Genomic DNA, 15826 nt, shown 5'->3' on the forward strand with positions numbered 1-15826 from the left:
CAGCCACAAAGGGGATTTAGCAACCAATGGGAAAAATACCTTTTCACACTGATGATTTAAGGACTGGAAAAAAAGGCATACTGAATTAAACAAATAATTTAAAATGTCCAATTTGTACTTATTCTGGTTGCCTTTGTTTTTTGTAAAAAAAACTTGTTTCATGATCCGACAGTTTTTGATTTTCAACAGTTTCACACATTACAGTGTTTTCTGCACTATAAGGCGCACTTGACTATAAGGCGCACCCTCAATAATTTGTTTGTTTTATCATTTATTTCATATATAAGGCGCACACAATAAAAAATAAATAACATTTATTTGATAAACTGAAGCAGCTGTAGTTGCGCAATCCGTCCACTACATAGAGCCGCGCTGCTCAGGCAGTCATGATTCATGACTTCCTGACTACCTTTGAATGGCCCCTATTGTTATGTCAATAAGCCATTCTGAGCCTCATCAAGGAAACCTGATCACTTGATCACTTTGCCATCTTAGAAAGAAGTCAACACGCATATTAAAAAACCTGACATTAAAAACTGGTTAAATTCATTACGAGTGCAGTCAGTGCGAACAGAGCGGATTATTTCCTGATCTGAAGTTCGAAGCAGCTCCGACTTTTGTCTTCGTTTATTGATTAAATATTGTTTCGATCGATCGGTAGTCCAGTCGGAGGTGAGGTGCAGCTATTTGCTGCTATGTGTCCTAAACAATTTTTTAACTAGTTTTTAATGTCAGGCTGATAATTTCCTGGCAAATGTGACGCTGTTTTACTCCTAGAACTGACTTTAACGTCGGTGTCTCACCGCCGTGAATCTCACCGCACGTCGCTGCAGACTTAATACACAAGCCTGAATGCGCCCCTCCGCCGCCCGCCAAGAGCTATAAACTACATTCGTAAATCAATTGCAGCACACCTGACACCTTTGTCTAGCATTCACTCTGCTCTTGGAATTTCAGAAAAGGCTGGAAGTTCAGCTTTGAGGGTCTTTCATTCACCTTTATGCCAGTTTCTCCGTGTGTTTCCACAGACTAATAGAATGGACCGTCACTAGATTCCAGATGACAGCACAATGGCATTTTTTAGACCAATTAAGTTTAAAGTGGGTTATTTCCGACACCAAATAGTTAGGAAATACTGGGATCAGTCAGTCAGTCAAACTTTATTAATAGAATTGTTGAAAGTTCTTTATGTTTTGCTACGTAATCACCGGTGCTCCTACAGTCTGCTCTACCGTCTGAGAGCAGCTCAGTCAGACCCGGGACTTCGGTGACGCCCCTTGACTACCGTTGTTAGGGGGCGCGGGCCCGAGTGCCTTGTGAGGGGGCTCCTCTGGTGGCGGAGTGCGGCATGACTGGCGGCCAGACTGCCGGCTTTTTTTCAGCGATCATGTTTTTAATCAATATTAATATGAATATTAATCCATATATAAGACGCACTGGATTATAAGGTGCACTATGGGTTTATGAGAAAATTTTAGGCTTTTAGGTACGCCTTATAGTGCGGAAAATACGGTAATAGAAGAAATACTCTTTCAAGGCCCTTTCTATGTCAAAAATAAAAATACACAATGTTAACCTCTGTCCCAATCATAACTACAGATGGCATCACCATGGGCAACATTATGATGCAATTATTGTGTGGTTGTCCTTAAAAGAAGTAGCAATGAAGCTCAGTGTGTTGATCTCCGAATGAAGAACTGGGGTGGGATTACATAAATTTTCTTCTTCCCACTTCCTTTCAGGCAGAATTTTATTGTTGAGTTATGATCTTTGCTTATTTATTTGCTTATTTAATTATTTTGTTAATTGTCTTTTTGTTTTGTCTTTTTTTGTTTTTTCCTTGCCTTGCCTGAAATAAATGAATAACTAAATAACTAAAATAATCTTTAAGCCATCTCTGATCTATTTAATATAATTTCTTGTGCAAGGTCCCTGTTGAATAAATAAATAAGTATTTAACCACTCTTGTTGGTGAAATAGTTTGTAACATTGTCTTCTCTCACACCAACTACCTTCATGTCCTCTTTCACTACATCCATAATCCTCCTCTTTGGTCTTCGATCATCAAGGGAACTGTCTGGATATGGCAGGACGTCTGAATGTGATACAAAAATATTTAATCCTCTGTGAATTAATGCTGAATCTTCACAAACGGGATCCTCGTCAAATAGACATTCTATGTTTGCCTCTAAAATACCTCTAAAATACGGAGCTATTTATGAAACCGAACGTCGGCCAAAATCTCCGTCCAACAGAACCAGGAAAATGAAGATGCGCAAGCGGCGGTGAAAGTGGGCGGACTCAGAGGAAACCTGGGTTTGTGGGATTAATCCTGATCGTGACCAGGTTAGCTTCAGAAAGTCTGTTACTGCAGTAACAAATCCAGAGGTTCAGTTTACCTCACTTCATGAAACTGGACAGGGTTACACCTCTGACTCTGGGTTAAGTTACCTCCCTTTATGAAACCTAAAACCCTGATTTCAGGGTTAACTTATCTAGGTTTTCCACTAAAGCTGCCCACGGTGTCTGTGTTTGTGTTTGTTTTTGCATGTTAGATAGTTTCCCTGTGGACAGAGCGTGTGTGTGTGTGTGTGTGTGTGTGTGTGTGTGTGTGTGTGTGTGTGTGTGTGTTTGCGTGCGTGCCTGTTTGTGTGTGAGAGAAAGTATGTTTATTACTTGTTTTTAAGCGGCAACTTCTTAAGACCATCAAATGCCAGTCCTTGGGAATTCTGGCATTGCAGTAAAAAGATTTGACTTTTGTAATTAATAACAAACTCTCAAGTCTCACATTCAATACGAAGCATCAGCCAGGACGATCTTAGCTTAGTTTTGTGCGCCTGGCTAAATTGGAAGACATCCAAAATCACTTGTGAAAAAGATCAACATCCCTTTTATTCAGTTAGTGTGTTAGTAAATGTAGTTATGTAAGGAAGACACCATGTGTAAAAAAAAATTCACACTCTAAGATCCCATCCTATACTTGACCAGGTCAGGCCTGATTAACCAGAACTTTCTGTTTTCTAAACCTCTTATTTGCTATCCAAAATGCCATACATGGCAATTATTAACTGTCATAGAAGCAATGTGTGTTAATATGTGTGAGAAGCCAGTGAGCATTAGGCTATCATGGTAAATGCAAGAGAATATGAAAATGATTTCTAACCTGTTTTAAAAGTTGTTTAACTTGTAGCAAACAGACACAATGAGATGATAGGACTTAGGGAGCCATGAACAGAAACTTCTGGTTTCAATTGGTTAGAGACAGAAAAATGGATGGAGAGAGAGACAGAAGGAGTTTAGGGGAGTAAGAAAATATTTGAGAGGGAGAATAAGCCCGAGAGGGGGTGAGAGATGCCGGCCTCTTCCAACATACAAACCTTTCTCTGTAATTAGGGTCAATGGTGCAAGGTCAGCTTGGTTCTCCTTGTGAGGGTGATGTGTTCAAAAAGCCAAAGGTAATAAAAGGGGAGGGAGTGTTTAAGATGGGGTGCGGCAGGAAGAACAGCTGACCAGAGGGAAACTCTTTGTTTACTTATATCGTTCTTCCTCCATCTCTCCTTTCCCTCTTCCTCTGGAGAAATTTGACTAATTCTCTCCATATTTCAGAAACACATTCAAATATCCCTGCCTGACCTAGCCTGAGACACACACACACACACACACACACACACACACACACACACACACACACACACACACACACACACACACACACACACACACACACACACACACACACACACACACACACACACACACACACACACACACACACACACACACACACACACACAGAGATCAGACAGACTCATGGTCAGGTGAAACTGGAGCCTAGGGTTTGGTATGAATGGAGCTTGCTGTCTTCCCGCTACAGCTGTATAATCCCTGTGATGAAGGTTTGTCTTACACTCACACAATAACCACACACATATATCAGATGCTTTAACATACACCAACCAATGAACACACACACGTCTGCAGTACATACTGTACAGAAGGACATGGGTCACTCGTATGCAGAATGTTGCTCAAATACTGCAGTTAGCTGATTATGTGTGATGTAATCCTGGGTGGTCTGTGGGCTCCTGGTGGCCTCCACATGTCAGTCAGTGAAGCCAAGCATCACCAAGCTCTGCCCTGACCTCCACTACATAAAAAGCATTACAATGGAGCACATAATCATCACATACTCTATTTATTCGGTAGAATATTGGAAAATAAATGTGTAATTCTCCAGATCAGAAAAGAAAATCGTGATTATGATTTCTGTCAGCAGCCACTACAAAGTGGGATACAGTGGAGTGGCCTTTTTTGGAGCAACACTTCTGAGCGCATCATGGAGGTCATGGGTTCAGCCCTCACAGTATAGAGCTGCTGCATACACTAGTACCTTTACATATGCGCAACTTCACATATGAGTTTTCCGAGATACGAGCCATCGCTTGGCCCATAATTTTGTTTGGTATATGAGCGAAAATCCAATTTACGATTTGTGCTTCGGGAAACCGCGGCTAGTTGGCAAATGGATACAACATCAGCTGAGACCGGATCTTGTGGCTTGTGTGTTCTCGTGACTTTTGTTCCTTGTCAAATGTAATCGTTGTTTATGTAAATTATATATAATTAATGACGCACAGGTAAAGTGTGCATATTTAGTGTGCCTTAGTATTATCTATTAGTTGAAAAACCTTTTTTTTTTTTTCATATTTAAGGGGTTTAGAGATCTTTTACATGGCTGGATTAAAATTCGATCATTCAATCATCTTCTTATTAGCCTCTTCCGCTGTTGCGGGTCATGGGGGTTGCTGGAGGCTATCCCAGCTGGTGCTCCAGCTGGTGTGCCACAAAACACAAACAACCACTCACACACTCACGCACGCACGCACACACACACACACACACACACACACACACACACACACACACGCACACACACACACACACACACACACGCTCTGTTCACAGGGAAACTATCTAAAATGCAATAACAAACACGAATACAGACACCGTGGGCCCGTTTCACAGAGCAGGTTTAGTGGAAAACCTGGGTAAGTTAACCCTGAAATCAGGGTTTTAGGTTTCAGAGGAGTAACCCTGTCCAGCTTCATGAAGTGAGGTAAACTGAACCTCTGGATTTGTTACTGCAGTAACAGACTCTCTGAAGCTAACCTGGTTGGGATCAGGATTAATCCCACAAACCCAGGTTTCCTCTGAGTCCGCCCGCTTTCACCGCCGCTCGCGCGTCTTCATTTTCCTGGTTCTGTTGGACAGAGAGTTTGGCCGACGTTCGGTTTCATAAATAGCTCCGTATTTTAGAGGTATTTTAGAGGCAAACATAGAATGTCTATTTGACGAGGATCCCGTTTGTGAAGATTCAGCATTAATTCACAGAGGATTAAATATTTTTGTATCGCATTCAGATGTCCCGCCGTATCCACAAAGTTCTCTTAATGATCGGTACCGGTTCACGTCTCAATCCATCACACACACACGCACGCACACACGCACGCACACACGCACGCACGCACACACACACACATACAGTTAATTTAATTTAGTTATTCCAAATGGGGAAAATTTGTTTGAATTACAAGTAGTTTGACTTACAACCTCAGTCATGGAACAAATTGAACTTGTATCTCAGGCTACCACTGTATGTTGTCATTAGATCCCCTAACATTAGAGTCTTTACAAGGACACAGTGAGTTTCTTCTTACTTCAATTGTTTCTACTGATCTTGTGAAATCTTTTATACCATTACTTATTGATGTGAATCACGGTCAATCGATTTTCAAGTTTGCTTAATGAAGAGAGAGGCCAAAAGGAGGCTCGAAAACAATGAAAACAAGAATAACTGATCAATATGTATGTAAAATTTATATATGTTATTTCTCTCACCTACTTCTTGAATCATCACTTAATTTCTGGGTTTTCAGTATGTGAGTGATGCAAGATGCTTCTTTGTTGAGCTGTTTAGTTGTGAAACCAACTTGGGCACGATGAGGATAGATATATCATAGATGTAATTTATTGATCCCAAATTGGGAAATTCAAGATGAGCTTAACTTTTTAATAACTTATTCAAGAAAGCAAAAAACATTTCCTTCATATTGCTGACACAGAAATACAATTCCAGGCTAATGTCTTTGTGATCCACTTACTTCTCAATTTGAATTACTTGACTTATGTGGACATATATGTGGACATATAAAAAATATTTTCGGCTTAGCATTAAACTGGCCTGGTATCAGTCAAAACTGTTGTCTGTGATATGACCTCAATCCAGGGCAAGTCTCTGAGGTCTCGAACCATTTATTAGATTTTGTATGTTTAAACATAGTGAAGTCATCCTGTCAACTTCAGGCCAATGTTAAAAGGAAATGCTTGATTCAAATAAAATAAAAAATATAGTGAAACACAAAGTTCTTGAACCTTAGGATGACCTATAGACCTGCTATATCATGATAATAGCCATCACTTGTGATAGGCCACACTCAGACATATATCAACATAATGTTCAACCACAGAAGCCGGCTGAGCTGTGTGGAAGAACAGAATCTTAAAAAATTAAAAGAAAGAGAGGGTAGAGTTAAAAAAGAGGAACAATGACAGGAGAACGCTCTGGAAAACCTTTCCTGGGTTGATTCTTTTTAAAAATAAAATACATCTTGAACAGCAATCTTATATGCAAATATAAATATATATAAATATAATATGAGAACATCAAGCATGATCTTGTAAACATGAATAAAAATATTGTTCAAAAAAGATGTAATCGCATCAAAATCAAAGGAAACACTTCCTACATCCGTGATCTGAAGTGAATGGACAAAGTGGCAGAGTCATTATCAAATCCAGTCGTGTTTTTGTCTCATGATGACTCCCATGACTTCAGTGGATTTAAAGGGGGTGGGTGATATTGAAAAGCTGATAATTCATAATGGTTAGTAGACTGTAGAGTCAGTCTGTTCTGCTTGAAAAGAACTATTTTCAGTAGGTTTATGTGTTGCTTTAATGCAATGCATAACATAATCTGTCTTGGGAATGAGATGGTAACGTGTTGTCAGAAAACTTACAGTGATGTCCTTGCCAGCCCAGTTGCATTCCTCCCTCCAGTCAACAGGAGCAGGCCAATAGATCTGAGTCACAGCAGGGAAAGGGAAACAACTTCATCATATGGACTGATTTATATATTTCTGCTTGGAACAATGTATTCACTTCAAAACTGATATTTTTTATGTTTCTTTTATCTTAAAGGCTTTTTGCATCTCTCCATGTATGAAGCCTTTCTGTACTGATGATAGCATAAATATTTTATTAAATACCACACAAGACATGTCAGGACAATGCATTACAATGAATTTGAATCAATTCTCTTAACTCCTCTCTGTCAACCTGTTTGATTTTATACCAACATTTATTAATGTCACATTTCTCTGTGATACAGCTCACTTGAGTGATGTCACATGTGCAAGATAATAATATAGTCACTTTGATGAATATCACTAACATGTGTCCATAATGTCAAACCTTTCTCTGGTGTGCAGTCAAGGTTAGTGTGAGGTCAAACTCAAAGCATGTGTTACTAGACTTTACTGACAACAGTAATATTTTTCTACTATTTAATTCTTAGTAAAATCAGACAATATGGCATTGATTGTAAGTAAAAATTATCTTCTTTTGTAGTCTCCCTGATTCAGTTTTTAATTAACTTACTTAGAATGTCATTTTTCAATAAGGCATATAAGGTCACTAGTTAAAGCACATGTGGTAATTTGATTTCTGGACTAAACAGGAAGATTTTTAACACAGATTTACTTATGATATGTAAGTAAATCTTTGTTAAAAATCTTCCAGTTTAGGAACATGATATTGTTATTGATTTTACTTTTGACCCACCTTGTGTTCCTGCTTAGCAATGTTGTCTAAAGATAGTGACAGCAGGAAATTCTTGGCCCCAACGAAGAGTCGTCCCCTCTCTTCATCCAGCAGCAGAGCGCTAAAGCAGCAGGATCGCTCCAACTCGAAGCGGCGCACACCATGGAACTGCTGCAATTCTGACATTGTACCAATAGAGAGAATTAGAGGGTAGAAACACTCAGGTCTATCTTCTGTTTCATGTAACGCAACGCATCCTCCTGTTAATGTAACCTCTCTTAGGATATTTTAAATCTCATTCCTCTGTCAACAGATAGATTGGAAGAGCAGATGAAAGAAATGAAGTTTAATCCAAGAAAGACTTCTAACTCAAGACAAATAGTTGGCTACAGTACAACCGCAAGTGACATGGCTAATAAAGATTAACGATAAATTGTAGAGTATAAAATGCATTGTTGAGTCATGTAATGATTTGTGAACAGATGGGACCAAATGCTCTGACAGTAATGGCATTTATTGGCTTTATTTGAAAAAGGGAGCATCCAGTCTATTTCCAAACTGGCTCAAATGCATTTTAGTGGAATCATTGTCCAAAAAATTCCGCTTTTATTTCTAAAGTTAAACTCATGAAGTTACCACAAGCCAGTAAGGAAAAAAATGTGTTCTTGGCCTGAGAAACTGGAGAATTAAAGAGACGGCATCCTCCTCTGCCGGCCTGTTTTAAATCAGGAGCTAAAGAAAACAAGAATAAATTTTCTTTCCTAAAATGGTTTCAATAGTCTGTTTTATTAAAGCCAACTGCATGACATCAGAACAGTATTTTATATTACAATTTTTCTCTTTATGTAAATAATGTGTGGAAAATAATGTTTGGACCAAAGATAAAACTTAAAAACCAAGTCATTTCACTTCTTTTCCAAAGGTGAATCCTGAATCACAGTTTATGCTGGATTCTATCCCAGCTGATTACAGGTGAAATGCAGGGTACACCCTGGACAAGTTGCCAGTTCATCACAGGGCTACGCAGAAAGAGAGACATATTCACACTCACACCTTCAGACAATTTGGTGTGACCACTTCAGCCAAACTGCATGTTCTTTTAAGGAGAAAGGAAGCCAGAGAACCCGGAAAGAACCCATACAGACACAGGAAGAACATGCAAACAGGACACAGAAAAGCCCCCAGGTGTCAGACCTCCTGACTGTGAGGCAAAAGCACTACCTAACGCTGGTCTCCAGTGTCAGTTGACATTTATTAAAACAAAGATCCTTTTTCAATCGACTGTTGGAAATCCACAGGATCTCTTCTGCTACACTGATATCGCTGATAAAGACAATTTGGTCTGGGATCACATTAAAAGTTAATGAGTTTGATGAACTATTTTTAAATACTGAATTTATGTAATGACCACCTAAATGCAGATTTAAAAAACAACATTTTTAAAAAAATATTAATCAGCCTCCATCAGCCAGTCAGACTTCTGCATCTGGCTGTGGTTACCTGCTGGAGCACAGGATCACCGGTGCTCTCTTTATTACATTCTGTTGTCTTTGTTGTGACTTTTATTCTAAATTAAAGGGAACCTGTTTCAGGGGGCGCTGCCCTCACTGAGTTTTCTGTCCTTGTCAGTTCGTTCAGACTGTAATTGTTGGCTTTTGGTGATGGAACACATCCCTAGTTTATGTGGTTGTGTTGCACATCAGGCCGGTTTCTTCTAACGTACAGCACTTGAGACGAAACACAAAACCCAACCACAGTGTGTTTCAGCAGTATGTGCATGCCACTCTGTATGAATGTGGCTTTACAGTAACCACAAATTGCAGTTGGCTACTGTTCAGGATTGTTTACTTTGAAAGGGGGATTGTGTGTGTGTGTGTGTGTGTGTGTGTGTGTGTGTGTGTGTGTGTGTGTGTGTGTGTGTGTGTGTGTGTGTGTGTGTGTGTGTGTGTGTGTGTGTGTGTGTGTGTGTGTGTGTATAATACTATGGCAAAGGCTCAAGGATGCACACCCACATGAAAAAACCATGACATGGAAGCTAAATATACCCTATTTAGACAAAAAGGTTCACTTTTTTTTCACAAGGCTTTGCTTTTTACCTTTGTAGGAGAGCTTCATCCGTGGTGAGGATGAGACGGAAGAAGAGGATGACGATGAAGAACTGGAGCGGGTCACTGTGCCAGAGGAGGCATGGGAGGCAGCCAGACCCAACAGGAACAGAGAGCTGCAGGTGACCATCATGGCCACCATCATCATCATCATGGTCATCATCCGGGCACACTTAGAGCTAACTTCCGTTTGGATATGAGTGGAGGTTATTTATCGCTATTTTCAGGTGGATTCTTATTTTCTAACTGTCGTGGAAATGGTTGGAGTCAGCTCAGCTTTGCAGACCCAACACAGTGTCTGCCTCTTGCTGTTAGCTTTGGCAGAGTTTCAGCTGGTTCCAGCCTTCCTTTCAAGGTCTTAGTTTTCAGTGTGATCTTTATAATGTCCTCCCTGATTCAGAAGGGTTCTGTTGGCAGATCTGCTGCTCCTCTGGTGACAGTTCACCTCTCACATCCAAGAGTAGACAAAAATTTAGCACACAGACATTGAAACCTAAAAGTAGAGACAGAAAGAGAAAGAATATCAAAAATGGAAGCTCACAAATGTGCTTGTGCCTGGGATGTCCCTGCACACACACACGAACACACGCACACACACACAGACACACACAAAGAAAGAGAGAGCATCTGAGCTATATTTAGTTAGAGTCAGATTGATGCCCATGCCAGACTGTGTTGATTTCTGCCTCCATTATGGCAGCAACACTGTAATCTATTCACATTACAGAGAGACTTGGGGACAGTATCCACACACACACACACACACACACACACACACACACACACACACACACACACACACACACACACACACACACACACACACACACACACACACACACACACACACACACACACACACAGTGACATGTTGATAAAGGATAAGAGTGTGTAATACAGATATGCCATGCTTGCTGCCTTGCCAGTTGGCAGTGCCAACTCAAAGTGGCTTCCCCCTGCCAGCCCAACCCCCAGCTATCTCTCTCTCCATCTCTCTATCTCACTCAAACACACACACGTACACACACACATACAGTCACACCAGATAAGTTGATCTTTCTTGAACTGTAAAAAGACAATGTGAAGTTCAAATTAGATTAATTATATAGTTATTGTGACACTTGTATTTTTTAAAAAAACTTGCTTAACACGGTTTCTTTCGTCCATCAGGGGACTCTAGGTCAATCGAGCACATTCAGGGAGTTCAAAAAAAGGCAAGCTCTAGAAACTTATTTGAGAGCTGGGGCTGAACTTAAAGTGACAGATTTGTTATTGTTTCGGAAAAATACACAATAAATTGGTGCCTCGGTTGTGATTGTGTGGTTGTTAACCACAACTTCTCCACTACTGGTGAAGGAATAAGGTCACTGATTTTTACATATGAATGTTGTGTGGTCAACAAAAAAAAGTGTGCACACATACACACACCTCTTTTAGGACTTTGGACTATGTGGTCAGCTTAACAATAAAGCCTTTCAGGGGAAACAGTCTCCTTTATTATATTACACCTTACTGTTGGCTCACAGGCAGTAATAGTCAGAAAGTCTGCTTTCCCTCATTTCACTTTCAGCCTTTGTTTCTCCATGTCCTTTTTTACAGCTATCTCCATTGCTGATCTTCATGTGTTCCTCTCTCGATCCACTATTTGTCTGCATGAGGCAAATAGTGGATCGAGAGAGAACTCTTCTATTTACGTAGAAAATGAGAATAAGTAAGAAGTGCTGTCACACAAAAGGAGATAGTCTCTGATGATGCAGCAGATGAGCTTTGTTTATCACAGCAACAAATATATTATTGTGCGTGTGGCATATTTTTAAAAATTGACACATGATCTTTAGCAAAAACAGCTTTGAGGAGTAATGACTCTGACTCAGACGGCAGACTAGTGAGAAAGTTTAAACCTAGTTTCCACAACAATTTTCTTTTTTTTTTGCAGTTTTATAATCCTCTGCATTACCCAAATGATGCTATACTGTATTGTGCATGTCATGGCTATAGTTGATAGTGAAACCTTTCAAAACCAACATTAAAGAATGTGATCACAATGGTAGATCACTAATTCTGAACTAGAAGAGTGTTAATAAGCACAATTGAATTTTCAAAAAACAAAACCACAAAGTCTGACATTTGTATATTTGTTGTTGTCCTGGCCATAGTAGCTGTTTGCTGTCTCTGTGCAAACAAGGATGGCAGGAAAGAAGGCATGAGCAAAGCAGTGTGTCACCTTTTTGGTTCGGTCCCTAAAACGGTGATCACATCTAAACAGACAGAAGAAAATCTTTACAGAGGAAAATAAAAACCCAGAAAACACACACACACACACACACACACACACACACACACACACACACACACACACACACACACGCACACACACAGACACACAGACACAGAGAGAGAGAGAGAGAGAGAAAAAGAGTGAGAGAGGGAAAGAGAGTCAGAGAGTGACTGTGTGTGTGTGTGTGTGTGTGTGTGTGTGTGTGTGTGTGTGTGTGTGTGTGTGTGTGTGTGTGTGTGTGTGTGTGTGTTGTGTGTGTGTGTGTGTGTGTGTGAGAAAGGGGGGGGGGAGAGAGACAGAATGAGAGAGAGAGAGAGAGACCCTGTTGGAAGATTTTTATGAATAATGGACCTATTGAGGCACAGAGACACAGGGGAACTCTATAAGCTAATGGCTCCCAGGCCACAACACAATTAAGCAAAGCAAACCCGCACAAACCCTGGAATATATAAACACACACACAGATGCATACAGCTATGAATGGACAAAAGCGAACATACGAGCTTAGAGCATCATATAACCTGTCGTCTCTGCCAGAATGTGTTTCACAGCCGCACAGAGGGGCCTTGTGAGGTGTGATTCTTCTGGGATACTTTCATAGTCCTGGTCTGCTATAAACTCAGGTGTCAGGTACAGAAATCATTACCAAATTAAATAAAATGAATTACTAAATTTTGCTTTTTTTTGGATGAGGGACAAAAAAATCTTCATTCTTTGCTGCAGTATTTCAGGCAGAAGGACGTCCACACAATTTATATCGGGGTGCCTGGGAGTGGCGGGTGACACTGAAACCTCTCGGTCCTGTCGGGCACTATTAAAGGAGAGACCCGTCACGTTGTTCCTCTGAGTCTCCCCTCACTGTTTGGTGTCTTCCAAAGGTATCATAATAAGTTGAAGACAACACCGTTGTTCCCTGTTCAACCTTGTCTCATCCTTGACCCCTTCCAATCCCCCCAAACACACAGACACTAGCTTTTCCACCTTTAGACCTGCAAATCTAAAACACACACACACACACTCACGAATACACAAACTCCATAATGCATCTTAATAAAAAAGCCAGTGGGCCCACTGACACTTGCATTCACCTCAGTTTCAATAGAGATGGAGGAGCAGCATGCCAAGAGGGAATGGATTAAAAGTAGAGACAGCGAGAGATTCATGGGGGGGGGGGGGTCCTGTCAAAAAACAGCCTAAATAGACATGGGCAGACAAAGCGCCCCGTCCCCCCCAGGGTGACAGGCTTTTCATAGCGAGGTTAGAGTGCAACCATACAGTAGAGTGTATAATAATGACTGAAGTGATATCAGAAATGTAAGCTGTAGTCCTCGACTACAGCAAGCAGTAAAGATGGTGGGGGGGAAAAATAATGACCCAGGAACCAAGGACACAAGGGAATGCTGCTAGAGGACACAAGGAAAGAGAGGAGCAGATACGAATTGAGGGTACAAAGAGGAGAGAAAGATTGGAGGTGTTAGGAAAGAAAAAGGAGGCAGCAGGAGAGGTAAGAGTGAGAGGCTGGCTGTTAAAGATAGTAGGAAGTAATATTTAGAATGAATAGGTGAACACAAAATCCTAACAAGGCAGGAGTAAAAAGGAGGGAAGGAGAAACAAAAAAGGTCCAAGTCATGTCAAAACTGAATGATGAACTGCAAATATGCAAAGAACAGTTTACGAAAGAGGTTGAGACAAGAAGGTAAAGAAAAATGGGGTTCACATGATGAGGAGGAGGATGGAGGGTGGGAAAAAGAGCATTAACCAGACATTTCACCACTTCAGCGCTGTCCCACGGAAAAGAGAATGTGATAGAGGGGAAGGGATTGTGGAGAAAAAGAACGAGGCGTGAGTTGGGGAGAGAAAGGATCCAATTGTCTTGCCTACAAGGAGAAAAGAGTCCCCTTGGCCTGTGACCAAAAAGTGTAAGCCTCCCTGTGATGGAGAAAAGAAAGGAGGGAGGGAAGGATGGAGGGAAAAGGAAGAATGAGGAGGAGGGAGGGCTTTCCGTTTCACAGCGTTAAGTGACTGTAACAGCAGGTTACTGGTGGCTTAAGCACCTTTGTCTTTAGGGGGGACAAAGAGGGGTCAAGAGTAGGTGGAAGATTATGCAAATTATGAACAGTTAAAAAATAAAAGTTAAAATATGAAATTGGCATAACAGTGCCTGTTATTTTTTTTAATTAAATTCACAGCTTTAAACCTGAATTTCTTGAGACTGACACATGACAGAGTGTATGTCAAGTACATCATCATAGGTACAATATGAGATTTAGGTTCAAATTATTAATGTTGTTACTGTCTTCCTCTGTGGAATATTTCCACACTGATAAAATAAATTTAAAAACAAGTGAATCAAAAAACGTGTGTGATGATTGATGAAGACGAGAAGGATGTAAAGGGAAGAAGTGGATGGATGAAAAAGTGAACATTAGACAGAGCGGACAGAATTAGGGGATCGTTTATTCAGTCATTGATAGTCATAACATTTACAGTAAATTTATTGAGAGTGCATTATAAATCCATGTGACCGTTAAGTTGTAACGCGCTATCTGACTTTGTCATATGTAAAGCCAAGTTTCACGCAAACAGCTGTTTCCAGTTTTATAGCTGAGTGATCTTTGAAGTGCACAAATTGATTTATTATGAATCTGATGTGCAAATAATTATAATTGCTCATAATAAGCACTGTATTAAAACGCAAAGCTCGAATGTAATTTATAAATGTGCATGCTGCATATTCATGACATTACCACAGCCTGTGTAACCCCTGAATGGTTATATCACAAAGCTAACCATTCAGGGGTTACTGTAAAAGCAGCAATCACTACGGTAAAACTAATCTATCTATAAACTGATTCCAACATCAGGTTATAAATAATTTATTGTTTGCGCTCTTGGTGCTTTGTATGGTGACAATTACAGGCAAACTAAAGCCTAATCAAAAACAATTAGATAGATAGATACTTTATTAATCCCGGAGGAAATTGTATTACCTAAATTATAAATTGTATTACGATAATATACTCTAATATATTCACCTAAAACGAAAACCTAACTTTTTTTAGAGACACATCAATAGTTACAATGTCATCATTTGCAGGTTCAGTACATAAGTCAAAGCAGATTCTATCCTGAAATACAGAATTGAAAACATTACATAACACAATGTTATCCGTGGAAGTTTTCGCGACGAAGCTATTTACAGGAGTAAATGCAAGTTTTTGTCACTCACACACACACACACACACACACACACACACACACACACACACACACACACACACACACACACACACACACACACACACACACACACACACACACACACACACACACACACACACAAACTGGATGGACAAAGTAAAGCAGCTGTAAGCCAAATGCAACAACACATCTTTATAGGATTTAAGCTGAAAGAAGAAACTGAGGGGTAAAGCGTTACAATTCGGGCTGGAAAGCCTTGTTGTCCTGAAAGACAAGCAGCAAAAAAAGGGAGTCAGGGAGGCTACTGTGCTCTGCTGGTAACTGGCCGGTTCCCAGTCTCTGAAAATGTGGATAGCATTTGTTC

At 40.3% G+C, this 15826-nt stretch overlaps 1 protein-coding gene across 3 annotated transcripts in view; it reads right to left on the minus strand.

The window, feature by feature from the left end:
• sema3b (sema domain, immunoglobulin domain (Ig), short basic domain, secreted, (semaphorin) 3B) overlaps positions 1 to 15826 on the minus strand; it is a 92127-nt gene that overhangs the window by 19203 nt on the left and 57098 nt on the right. For all 3 annotated transcript variants that reach the window (XM_068330297.1, XM_068330298.1, XM_068330299.1), the window contains exons 2-4: positions 9975 to 10476; positions 7900 to 8057; positions 7077 to 7139 (exon numbers count right to left, since the gene is read on the minus strand). In XM_068330297.1, coding sequence (XP_068186398.1) covers positions 7077 to 7139; positions 7900 to 8057; positions 9975 to 10146 — 393 coding nt within the window. In that variant the 5' untranslated portion in view covers positions 10147 to 10476. The remainder of the gene's footprint in view (positions 1 to 7076; positions 7140 to 7899; positions 8058 to 9974; positions 10477 to 15826) is intronic.

The sequence above is a fragment of the Antennarius striatus genome, chromosome 2 (genome assembly GCF_040054535.1).
Source record: "Antennarius striatus isolate MH-2024 chromosome 2, ASM4005453v1, whole genome shotgun sequence".
In the NCBI taxonomy this organism is placed as follows: domain Eukaryota; kingdom Metazoa; phylum Chordata; class Actinopteri; order Lophiiformes; family Antennariidae; genus Antennarius; species Antennarius striatus.